Raw genomic sequence first — 12,484 nt, forward strand, 5'->3', positions numbered from 1 at the left:
ATTTTATTTATCCAGAGAATATTGTTTCAATTGAATTCAAATTTGAAATTGAATTTTGGGGGGAAGTACCAAAAAATACTACATGTCATGTGGTAAAATCTCACATTCACATTTAAGCACAAGGGAAGGATCAAGAAACAAAAGGTAATATCATTATTTTCCATTTTAATATTAAGCACAAGTTAATTGGATAAATATTTATTTGTGTTTTTTGTTGGGTAGGAGAGTGGAGGGGTAGACGGGTGACGGGAAACAAAGCTTGATATGGAGAAACCCTTTTTTTTTATAAGGTTTTAGCATTATACCAAGCAACCTGTACCAACCCTTGCATTACCAAGGGTTCTCATTGCCATTGACACTTGAAATCATCAAACCCAAACCAAAGTAAGTTAGGGTTCTCATTGCCATTAACACTTGAAATCATAAAATAAATAGAACTAGCTTTCGAACCTGTAACCTCTCATTTGGAAGAGCCACAGCTATGCCGCTTGACTACAATATCTTTGGCATTGAAATCTGTAATCATCAAATCAGAGTATGATCATAATAATAGCAATAAGACTCAAACTCAAGTAAGTTAGTAAGTACACTTTTAAAAGATATTATTGACAACAGAAAATTAATATATAAATCCAAACTAAATTTAAAATAGAGCTTAGAAATTAGAACATATTTATAAAAATTAATAAACATAGTTGAAATATATGTTAGAAATTCATCTCTGTAACATTTAAGGAATTTAAATTTTGATTGCACTATAACTATCAGTCATTATTTACATTCCCGTCTAATAAGATCTATATATTAACATGGCATATAAAACAAAAATCTATGTTTGAATATAGAGCTATCACATATATAATACCTTCATATATGAAATAAGAATTAGAAATAATATAATGCATCAAAATAGTCATTAGTTTATAATGGATATGTAATAATATAAGTTTGACCACATTTTGATTATTCTTTCATTGTAACTGTTTTTATTTCATAAAGTAAAAGCATGACAATCTAATTGTATGTTCTAAACGAGCAAAGTATTCAAATCATATATAGTAATGTAGTTGCATATTTAATATATATTCCTTAATTTTTATTGTCAAGTTGAATGATCAGTTTATATTTTATTATTCAAAAAATTAGATTTCTTTAGAGTTCATACAAGTTTATATAATCAAAGCACAAATTACATAATATTTAAATTCTAAAGTGTTGAATTTATTATTAAGAATTAGGTATTAATTTCCATTTTGGAGAATATATATACACACACACACAAAAACAAACAAATCCACTGATAATTCTCTAAAGCTATTATATATTTATATGTCCATATATCATTTGCATCAGACAACATATTTTCATCAATTACATACACTATACAGAGAACCACACATCTTACCAGGTTTTATGCAAGAGCCAATTCAACAGCACAATCTTTTCATCTCGAGACTTCTTTGTCAAGTTGGATAAAAATGATAAGGGGATTACAAAACTTTACAATGGATCTCTGGTGAAATTAACTATTTTAAATGCAAAGTTCCCAGTTCAATTCTCAATGAGAACGGCCTATTAGCTTTCTTAGGTCAAGGCTTGTTTAGCTCATTGTAATCTTTTATCAACTAGAGTTAGAAAGTGAAATTTATCTCGTACATATACCCTCAAATAGTAACTACAGATATCCTTCGTCATCCAAAAACCTGCTAGGACGACACAGCCTCAACATCAGGTTTAGTTGATCTGTCGACATTTACATTTATGATTTATGATAAAGCCTCAACATCAGGTTTAGTTGATCTGTTGACATTTGCATTTATGATTTATGATTATTAATGGAAAACAGTCTCAACATCAGGTTTAGTATAGTTGATCTGTCGACATTCACGGTAATTATGATTACTTGGTTTTATGACTTGGTAATTAACGACAAGTCAACATTACCCTTAAAAAAATATATAGAAAATATATGGAGACAATATATGTATTTTGTATTGATGAATATTGCTTGTGAATAGTGGAAATTACTTCCTTTCTTCTAATGTACGGGGTGTCTATTTATACATATTATGGGCCTATAGCCCTACAAGGAAAAAAATCCTAGGCTGAGCCATTGTTAGATTAGGAATAATAAACTTTAAGGTGCGTTTGGTTTGCACATGGGAATCGAAATCAGAATGGAAATTAATGCAAATACTTGGTAATGGTATGAGTTGTAGTGAAAGTATTTTGCACTAATTTAGTCAGCATCAACTATATAGTGAATTTATCCAATTTAGTCATCGATTATAATATATTTTCTCGATTTAGTCTTTTTTGGGTGTAGCCCAGTGTTTCCACTAATTTAGTGTTTTCTCGATTTAGTCTTTTATTCTAACAACAGAGAACTCAATTAGGTAAAATCAAAAAAAAAACTAATGACTAAATTTGGTATTAAGTATTAACTCTAATAATAATATAACATTGACCCCCGAAAAAACTCTCCTGGGTTTTTGCATTTCCTTAAAAAATGTCAACATAGAAATCATAGAATAGAACAAAAAATACAATATTAATCTTCATATCGATCTAACAGGAGCTAGATTAAGGGATCACATACATGCAGTACTAATTTTCTAACACACCCTCCGTCTTCCTGATTCTCTTGAACAGATTAGGGAGAAACCTAGCTAGAAATGGCACAAGACAAGAGATTGCCAGAGCTATCTTAGTTCCTCGGACCGGCCTCGTATTGGCTAAAGACCATCCATACCCAAACATCATACAAGCCATCGAAATTCTCAGCTCTCTCTGGAACGGCATGTTCCTCGTGAGATATTCAATCATCGTCATCGCCGCCGAAAGGCTGAGAGTATTGGCCACCAAGAAAACATTCAGCGACGACGCGGAAACTTGTTGAGCATTCTGAACTATGTAGCTTGGGGGATTGATTCCTGCTTCAAATGTGACTTGCACGTACTAAAAGCGCTGCGACTACTAGTAGCGCATCACGCGCCTCACTCGCGGTGTCCCTCCAGTACTTGAACTGAAAGTAGTCGATCCAGTTTCCCGGCTTCGTTTCCGGGAGTGGGTTTCTTGTCGTATCTCCATCGCTAATAACGTTACCCAAGTTTCCCATCTCCACCGATGTTGTCTTCATTTGGGATGTTCAGAACATTCCTAGAATTGAATTCATATATAAATGGGTGTTATCGTGGGCTATACAAGGGGGATTTGATAATTGGAATAGGTTTTAGTCTATCTTTGATTGTATCGATGCCGTCTTCGTTTCTGATGTTAAAAACATTCATATAATCCATATATAAATAGACAGATAATATATACTAATGATAGTGGGTTGGAAATTTTAGCATATTAGTGACTATTGTGTATTACAAATATATGTGGAGTAGGCTTTCAATTTGGATGGGAACAAAGTGAATTCGGATTTTTCGGAATGATTTATGTCGAAAGACTCCATTAAAATTGAAGTTTCTTGTTTTAATTTATTCTACAAAATTACATTTAGGATTTGGTTGATCTTCCTTCGGGTATAGTAAACCCTTAGGATCCAAATGGTTTTTTAGATGGAAGATGAAATTGGATGGTTTCATCGAGAAGTGGTTACAGGCAACGTGAGAGCCTTCTACTTCAACGCTTATTATCCCTTAACAACAATAAACTCCATTCAGATGATACATGTCATAGCCGTGTTTTGGAACTTGAAAATTCACGAAATTGATGTATAAATCGCTTTCTTAAATGGTGAGTTAGATGAAGAAATCTAAATGGAACAACCTGAAGGATTTATTGTTTTGGGCCAAGAAAAGAAAGTGTGTAAATTGGTTAAGTCCTTATATGGTTTGAAACAAACGCCTAAGCAATGGAATGAGAAATTTGACCATGTGATGTTAACTAATGGATTTAAAATAAACAGGAGTGACAAGTGTGTCTACATTAAGGAAATAGTAGAAGGTTATGACATTCTTTATTTATATGTTGATACACTCATTGTTGGTAGTAATAATGATTCATGATCAAATCTACCAAAAATATGTTAAATTCGAGATTTGACCTGGAAGACATGTGATGGCGAATTTAATCCTCGAGATTAAAATTATTAGAAGATAGTATGGTCTTTTTTTAAACCAAACTTAATATACTGATAAAATTCTTGCCAAATTTAAAATAATCAATTGGATGGCTAACAATAATGTACATCTATCCAAAAATCATAGAGTGTATTTCTCATTAGAATTATTGGCAGTTTATGTAATAATAATGTAATAATTATACACCTTTCAATCATTGAAAAGTTTCAAATGAAGGCCCAATACAAAAAATGCTTCAATGCATATATCAACTTTATGAGAAATAGCTTAATAATGCAAAAAACGATATCATCAAAATCTCAAGATATATGTTCATTTGCAAATTAAATTCTCACACAAGTTAAATCAATAATACTATGCACTCAATTCGATTATATGCATAATAATAATCTTAAATTAAAAGTATGAATAAATAAATCTAAATATTCATACTCAACCATCATGGGCATCAAAAATCAAAATAATAAAGAGAATAAGGTTACAACACGTGAATTCGTCTAATAATGATATAATCATTTTTATCGTAACTGAATAAAATTCAATAATAATAATAGAGATTCTAGAAATATGATTCTCATATCATAATCAAGATTATTATGGCAAGACAAAATGCAATTTCTAATTGCCATAAAGAATGCCATTTTTTTTTTCAAAAATCATGATACAAAATCACATTCCATAATCAAAATTTTTTATCAAATTATGGCAAAAATTATAAAAGGGAAAATTGTAATTTTTGTCACTCCATAATATGTCAATTATCAATGTCAACCTGAATTATTAAAAGCGGTACATATATTGCCCCTCTCTGACAGGAGGGCAATATTTACACCACGGGGGTGTGTCCAATTTATTCATCGACTATAGTGTTTTTTCTCGATTTAGTCTTTTTTTGGGTGTAGCACCGTGTTTCCACTAATGAAGTATTTTTTTCGATCTAGTCTTTGATTCTAACAACAGAGAACTTAGTTAGGTAAAATCATCAATATCCAGGACCCAATTAAACACACACACACGAAAAACTATCACTAAATTTGGTATTAACTCTAATAATAATATAACATGGACTAAAAAAACTCTCCTGGGTTTTTGCATTTCCTTAAAAAAATGTCTACATAGAAATCATAGAATAGAACAACAAATACAATACTAATCTTCATATCAATCTAACAGGAGCTAGATTAAGGGATCACATGCATGCATAGTACTAATTTTCTAACACACCCTCCGTCTTCCTGATTCTCTTGAACACGTCAGGGAGAAACCTAGCAAGAAATGGCACAAGACAAGAGATTGCCAGCGCTATCTTAGTTCCTCGGACCAGCCTCGTATGGGCTAAAGACCATCCATACCCAAACATTATTCAAGCCAGGGAAATTCTCAGCTCTCTCTGGAACGGCATGTTCCTCGTGAGATATTCAATCATCGTCATCGCCGAAGAAAGGCTGAGAGTATTGGCCACCAAGAAAACATTCAGCGACGACGCGGAAACTTGTTGAGCATTCTGAACTATGTAGCTTGGGGGATTGATTCCTGCTTCAAATGTGACTTGGACTATGAGCGCTGCGACCACCAGTAGCGCATCACGCGCCTCACTTGCGGTGTCCCTCCAGTACTGAAAGTAGTCGATCCAGTTTTCCGGCTTCATATAATCCATATATAAATAGACAGATATATAATACTAATGATGGGTTGGAAATTTTAGCATATTAAGTAATGAAGTTTGAACAGTGGAAGAGAAAGAAAACTTAAAATAGTAGATTATCTCACGGATATTAATACAAGAGATGAAACAACCATGCATATGCATGCCCAGACTTCTAGCTAACTAACCGGGAACAAATAACAGCCAAAATAAATTAAATAAAATTAAAACATAACAACCAAAGAAAATGTCAACTAATACTACTTCAACAAATTTTAAAAATAATATTTTAAAATAATTTTAAATAAAATAATTAATTAAAATTAAAAATAAAAAAAACAGTTCCAAACTGGAGATGAATTTTTAATTTTAATTAATTATTTTATTTAAAATTATTTTTAAAATTAGTAATTATCACATCAGGTAAAACAGGTCATTTTGGATTAAATTGCATGAATTTGTATAGTTCAGGGACCCAATTGCATTATTTTTGAGTTCGATGGCCTAATTGTATATTTGTGTGTAATTCAATAGCCTATTTGACCCTTATTCTTTTACATAATGACATTTTTCAATTTCCTAAATGCAATACTTTTTCATGCATCCATTAAAAGTATTATATAAATAACATAAGATTTCATTAGATAAACGATGAACTCAGAAAACTCACCTACTTTCATTAGATAAACGATGATAAATATATATTTTTTTAAAAACTGTAACGAAAAGTGATACCATAAAAAGAGGATAATTGCCGTGTGTAAACTATCGAAAAATTTCAGTTAATTGACCGAACCGAAAAATTTCGATTAACCGTAACCGAATCGATAATGGTTAAAAAAATCTTAAAATTTTAGTTCACGGTTAATTCGGTTCAAAACGGTAGGTTAACTGAATTTATATATATATATATATATATATATATATATATATATATATATATATATAAAATTAAATATAAATACTAAATACTAATTGTTATGAATTTATTAGGATATGTATTTTATTTTAATTGAATTTATTATTTTAGGTGTTATTTTTAGGATTTTAAATTTTAGTTTTTAAAAGTTCGGTGCGGTTAACCAACTAATTAACCCAAAACAATTTCAATTTAGTTAATTCGATAGCACAAATTTCGGTTCAGTTAACGATTAAAACTTTAAAATTTTCAGTTAAATCGGTTCGGTTAACCGAATGATGACCCCTAATAATACACATATTTACAACATCAAATTGACATTTTCCCATTGATTTGTTTAAATTCCTAAGCTCCAATCCAACCCACCCATAAAAATATCAAATATGTACTAATTCCAACAGCGACTGCTAGGACGACCACAGCCTCAACATCAGGTTTAGTTCATCTGTCCACATTTACATTTATGATTTAGGCAAGATAGGAATAATAAATTATATATTCTCAATAATACTGTGAGAAGAAAAAAGAATTTTAGTGTGCCTAAAATACAAAGTACTAAAATTATGATACAATTTAGAGCAAGTAAAATTGACTGTTACTAATAATAAATATATATTATAATACTAGCTTATTAACTGAAATTGGTGATACTTCTACAAAGTTTTTTTTACCTACAATAAAACTAGATCCAGTCTCATGGACAAGAATTAGACGATTTCACACAAATTTCTTGAACAGATTAGGTAGAGACCTAACTAGATATGGTACCAAGGCACAGACTACGATAATGACACTCTTAGCTGCAGTGATCGGCTCTGTGCTAGCTGTAGACCAGCCATACCCAAACAACATAAAAAACATGGATACTCTCATCTCTCTCTGGTAGGGCATGTTTGCTGTGAGGTATTCAATCATCGTCATTGCCGCCGAAAGGCTTAGAGTGTTGGCCGCCACGAAAACAGTGAGGGACGATGCCGTGGAAACTTTACCGCCGGCGTTTTTATTGGATATGTAGCTCGGGGGATTGATCCCAGCTTGATAGGTGACTTGGACTAAGAGCGCCGCCACCACTAACAGGGCGTTACGGGCATCGCTTGCGGGGTCCCTCGAGTACTTGAACTTGAAATACTCGATCCAGTCTTCTGGCTTCCCATCTGGGAGTCGGTCTGGTATCATATCTACTCTGTCATCAGTACCCCTACTCATGTTTCCCATCTCCACCGATGCCATATTTGTTTCGGAGTGATTTCAAAACGTGCATATAATCCATTCGTAATATAGACGGATACTAGTATGGAACGATAAGGTACGGTGTTATTCCTGGCCAACCAAAATCTAGCCATAGAATGAATGACAATTTCCGCATTGACCTGTCGACTTTTCTAACCTCGCTAGAATGAATGACAATTTCCACATTCACCTGTTGATTTTCCTAACCTCAAAGTCTAGAATGAATGATAGAAATCTATATATATATATATATATATATATATATATATATATATATATATATATATATATATATATATATATATATATAAAAGCTATAATAGTATAATTGCACAATATTAATATAATTACTGAATAATTATTATGATAATTAAGAATTAATTACACAGATAATAGTATAATTAACTAATAATTATTATGTTAATTACCTTAATAATTAAACGGATATTAGTATAATTATATTTAAACATGGGTCATTGGATTTTTTATAATAATTACAATTAATTTATTTAGATATTGAGGATGAGGAAAAAGTAAATGCGATATGGTGGTGAAAATGAATATACTTAAGATATAAAAATATGATTGCACAAATATTAGTATAATTACCTAATAATAGTTGTCTAATAATTATTATGGTAATTAAGTTAAACATGGGCCGTTAAATTTATTTATATAATAACTAGTATTTTCACCCGTGCGATGCACGGAATTAATTTGCTATAATATTTTAAGAATATTTGGATCGATATATAATTATATAAATTATAACATCAAATATTATATAGTGCAATTGAAAATATGGTTTGGATTGATTATGTTTTGTGATGTTATCGTTGCTTGAATTCGACCAAATAATTGTTGAATTAGTAGCAAAGGTGTAGATAGTATTTAAGATTTATATAACTTGGGCAAATGTGCTCTTTGAAAAAAAAAACATAATATCACCGGTTCAAATTACACATTATTGAAAACCTCTTTCTAGACAATATTGGTAGTAGTAAAAGAATCTTGTCCATCCTCGTCTAGAGCTAACACCTTCAAGCCATCAAGATGGTGACTCGGGAAAAAGTCACGTACAATTTACCGTGATGAAACATTGATTTTTTTCAAGAATAAACCAACATGAGTTAGTGTTTGGCCCTGACTTTTGCTTATAGTCATAGCATATGCGAGCATCAATGTGAATTGTTTACACTAAAACTTGAAGGGAAATCTTGTATCAGAAGGAGTGAGAGACATTCGGGGGATAAGAACTTTGGTTCCTTCATGTGTCCCATTAAATATTCTTGCTTCGACAATGAGATCTGCCAATCTTGTGACGATGAGACATGTACCGTTGCAAAGACCAAGAGAGTGGTCTATGTTCCGCAATAAGATAACAGCTGCACCAACCTTTAAGGTCAATGAATGATTATGACGTCCAGATAATCTCAAACTATTTAGGAATTCAGGAGTGTATACTTCTGATAGATTCTCACTGTCACAACTTAAATATATATGTCCTTCTGTAGGATTCATGTCGCACAAGTACCAATTAATTTGATCAACGACATCTAAAGTCGAAGAGAGGATCGCTCGGCCTTCTAGGTGCAACTCATCAAGCATGTCATATCTCGCGCTTGGAAAGGTACTTTCCTCTATAGTTGATATGAACTCATGTCCACACTTCAACAAAAACTATGCCGGAATATCAATCTCAGACAAATTGTCGTTACATACTTTGAATTATCAATTTAAATAAACAAATTCAACATTCAATTACATATGCATAAACATACATCTCCTATATAATCTTATATTGATATATTTTTAAGTACTTATTTAAAAATAAACATTATTGACATTATCCTATTCGCGTGTTGCGCGTGAAAAACTAGTACATATATATATATATATATATATATATATATATATATATATATAATTACAATAACGTTCTAGTTTTACTAATCACCCAAATGTAAGTATACCATACATTCATAAATTCTTATTTACGCCATATAAAATTCGTTGAATTTATTACATATATATATATATATATATATATATATATATATATTATATATATATATATAAGATAAAAATCATCACATTAGCAGCAAACCAATCCCTTCAAGAAGAAAACGCAAAAAACATGCAATTTTATTTATGGAATATGCATCCAATTGCATAATCAAAGAGGATAATAGCTAAGCCATCTCTGAAGCATTGAGAGGCATTGTTGTGGCTTATATTCTGGTGCTGTATGACCTGCTCCCTATTGTAAATGAAGAAAAGCATGCTTAAGCAAATTACATTCAAGTGTTGAAAAGTGTAATCAATACTTGTTAAAATATTGTCCTACCTTTATAGTTGCATATGTCAACTCATATTCCTCCTGTGAATACTTCATGGTATATCTGCCGTCATCAAAATTATAACATACACCTTTCCGTTATATATATATATATAGGTGAGACGATGAGACACAACGTGAGTGCACACAGTTTACTACGCGGATGCACACAGCCTCGAATGTGCACTCACGTTGTGTCTCACCATCTCACGGGAAGGTGTTGTATGTCTCATATGAAATCAACCATATATATACAAACCCTGCTACTTGATCTTCAACAAACCAAGGTCTCCACTCATCTTCAACCCCAACTTTTAAGGACTCTATCCATTCTTTTGTGCTCACATGAGGAACAACCATGTCGTGATCCCCACTGTATGCTTAGAGAGTTAGCTTTACTAAAAATCATGATTAAGATGAAAGACAAGAAAGATAATGGGTGCTTGAAAGCGTCACCTGTAGATTAGAACTCGACAAGATTTGTTAGTGAAACTCCGATGATACTCGAGGGTGCTTTGGACATTATAAGCATATGCTTCAGTTCTCTCCATACTAGAATCATACGTCAAGCTTTCATTGCATCTAACCCACTCTGTTACTGTTTCCTATTGGCAACCAGATATTAGCATCATCATTATTACTATAAACTTTTTTTTTTAATTGTGAATATATGGTTAATATATCATCATTTACTCACTGGCATACCTCACGCACATGAAGTGCTTTCTGGACAATTTTGTTATTTGCCCAAATGGAAGAGTACAAATAATTATCATCCTGCATGAATATACAACTTAAGACAATAATTAGACAAAACAAGAAAGCTTAAGATGTTATAGAATGAAAGTATATATATGAGGGCATGACACTTACTCTGCACCGGTGTTGCAGTAAAAGGTGACTGGTAACATTATTTTCAACAACAGAGCTCACATCTAAAATCAGTAAATTTTCATTGCTACACTTTGGTTCTAAAATTTGCGCCATATTAATCTTTTCAGTACACTACACACAAAAACCACACCAATAGTTGTTAGTGTTGAGTATATAATATATATAAACATAAATGTGCAATCCAACTATCAACTTAGACTTTTAGTTGACTTTTAGTTGAGATGGAACACATGCTTCAATTTGATATTAGAGTCAGACCAAAGGTCATGAAGACAAATTTAATTAATATTATATTCTTACAGAAAACTGGCTGCTAACCTTTGATACTCTTTCGAGATCATATTGACATGCTGCATTTTGCGGATGTTCATCTACATAATGTCCATTGCAATTTACTTTTGTGGACTGCATTGCAGCAGTTAGTTTGTGAAATGAAGCAGACATGATTTAAACTACTGTTTACAAATTAATTAATATATATTCATCAAATACTACCTTGTACAAATTGTCTGATAAAAGCCCCATTCGATGAGCATATGCCACTCTATTGTTGTCGTCTGCATATTTGTCAGTCAATGGATTGCCTTCCACATAGCCCTAAACCATGTTTAAATACATCCCAAAAATCATAAGCATATTAACTAACACGCAAGAAAGGGAATTGAGATAATGTACTTTAATATTTAAGCGTGGCTCGATTCCAGATTTTAAACCTACCAAAACAAACAACATTAGCTAATTCAGAAGAGCAGTGGAATGCAAAATGCAGAGCAGAGAAGAAGGTAAGCTAGCTACCATCATATATTCTTTGAACAATCTGTGGAACAATAATTCCAGTATAGGAATCTCCTGTAATGTACAACGGATTGCTAAGGAATTTCGGGTGGTCCAGGAGCCACTGCAGTTCTCACAAAAGATGTCATTGTCCAACCAAGAAAGCCTTCAGTTTTTTACGTCTATTCAATTTGTTAAATATACATACATACATACATACATACATACTCACACCACTCTTGTTAGAAAACGCACTACTCAATGTTAGAAAACGCACCACAATAAAAATACACAAAAATACCCTAAAACACACCACATAGCCAAAATAATGCACCATAACTCCCTTGCTCCGTGCATTTGCAGCATACCTAATAGTGTATTTTTTGGTGATGCGTACCTAATGATGCATATTTGTGTGGTGCATTTTCTAACATTGAGTGGTGTATATTTGTATACATAGTAGTGTAGCCGCACTGACCGCACGTTAAGGGACAATCACACCTTATTATGACCCTATTTATATATATATATATATATATATATATATATATATATATATATATATATATATATATATATATATATATATATAT

General features: G+C 31.9%; 2 protein-coding genes across 5 annotated transcripts in view; both read right to left on the bottom strand.

Moving 5' to 3' along the window:
• Positions 1-7,372: 7,372 nt before the first annotated feature.
• Positions 7,373-7,885, bottom strand: LOC116004783. The gene has a single exon (XM_031244952.1). The coding sequence runs from the start codon at positions 7,883-7,885 to the stop codon at positions 7,373-7,375; it is 513 nt and encodes a 170-aa protein (XP_031100812.1).
• A 2,114-nt stretch (positions 7,886-9,999) lies between these two features.
• Positions 10,000-12,484, bottom strand: part of LOC116004251 (serine carboxypeptidase-like 2) — a 5,774-nt gene continuing 3,289 nt past the window's right edge. For 3 of the 4 annotated variants that reach the window (XM_031244218.1, XM_031244220.1, XM_031244221.1), the window contains exons 5-14: positions 11,913-12,015; positions 11,793-11,830; positions 11,613-11,714; positions 11,436-11,522; positions 11,097-11,228; positions 10,929-11,000; positions 10,680-10,828; positions 10,483-10,596; positions 10,233-10,287; positions 10,000-10,145 (exon numbers count right to left, since the gene is read on the bottom strand). In XM_031244218.1, the coding sequence (XP_031100078.1) occupies positions 10,062-10,145; positions 10,233-10,287; positions 10,483-10,596; positions 10,680-10,828; positions 10,929-11,000; positions 11,097-11,228; positions 11,436-11,522; positions 11,613-11,714; positions 11,793-11,830; positions 11,913-12,015 (936 nt within the window). In that variant the 3' untranslated portion in view covers positions 10,000-10,061. The remainder of the gene's footprint in view (positions 10,146-10,232; positions 10,288-10,482; positions 10,597-10,679; positions 10,829-10,928; positions 11,001-11,096; positions 11,229-11,435; positions 11,523-11,612; positions 11,715-11,792; positions 11,831-11,912; positions 12,016-12,484) is intronic. The other variant, XM_031244219.1, reaches the window with a different exon arrangement.

Source organism: Ipomoea triloba, chromosome 14 (genome assembly GCF_003576645.1).
Source record: "Ipomoea triloba cultivar NCNSP0323 chromosome 14, ASM357664v1".
Classification (NCBI taxonomy): domain Eukaryota; kingdom Viridiplantae; phylum Streptophyta; class Magnoliopsida; order Solanales; family Convolvulaceae; genus Ipomoea; species Ipomoea triloba.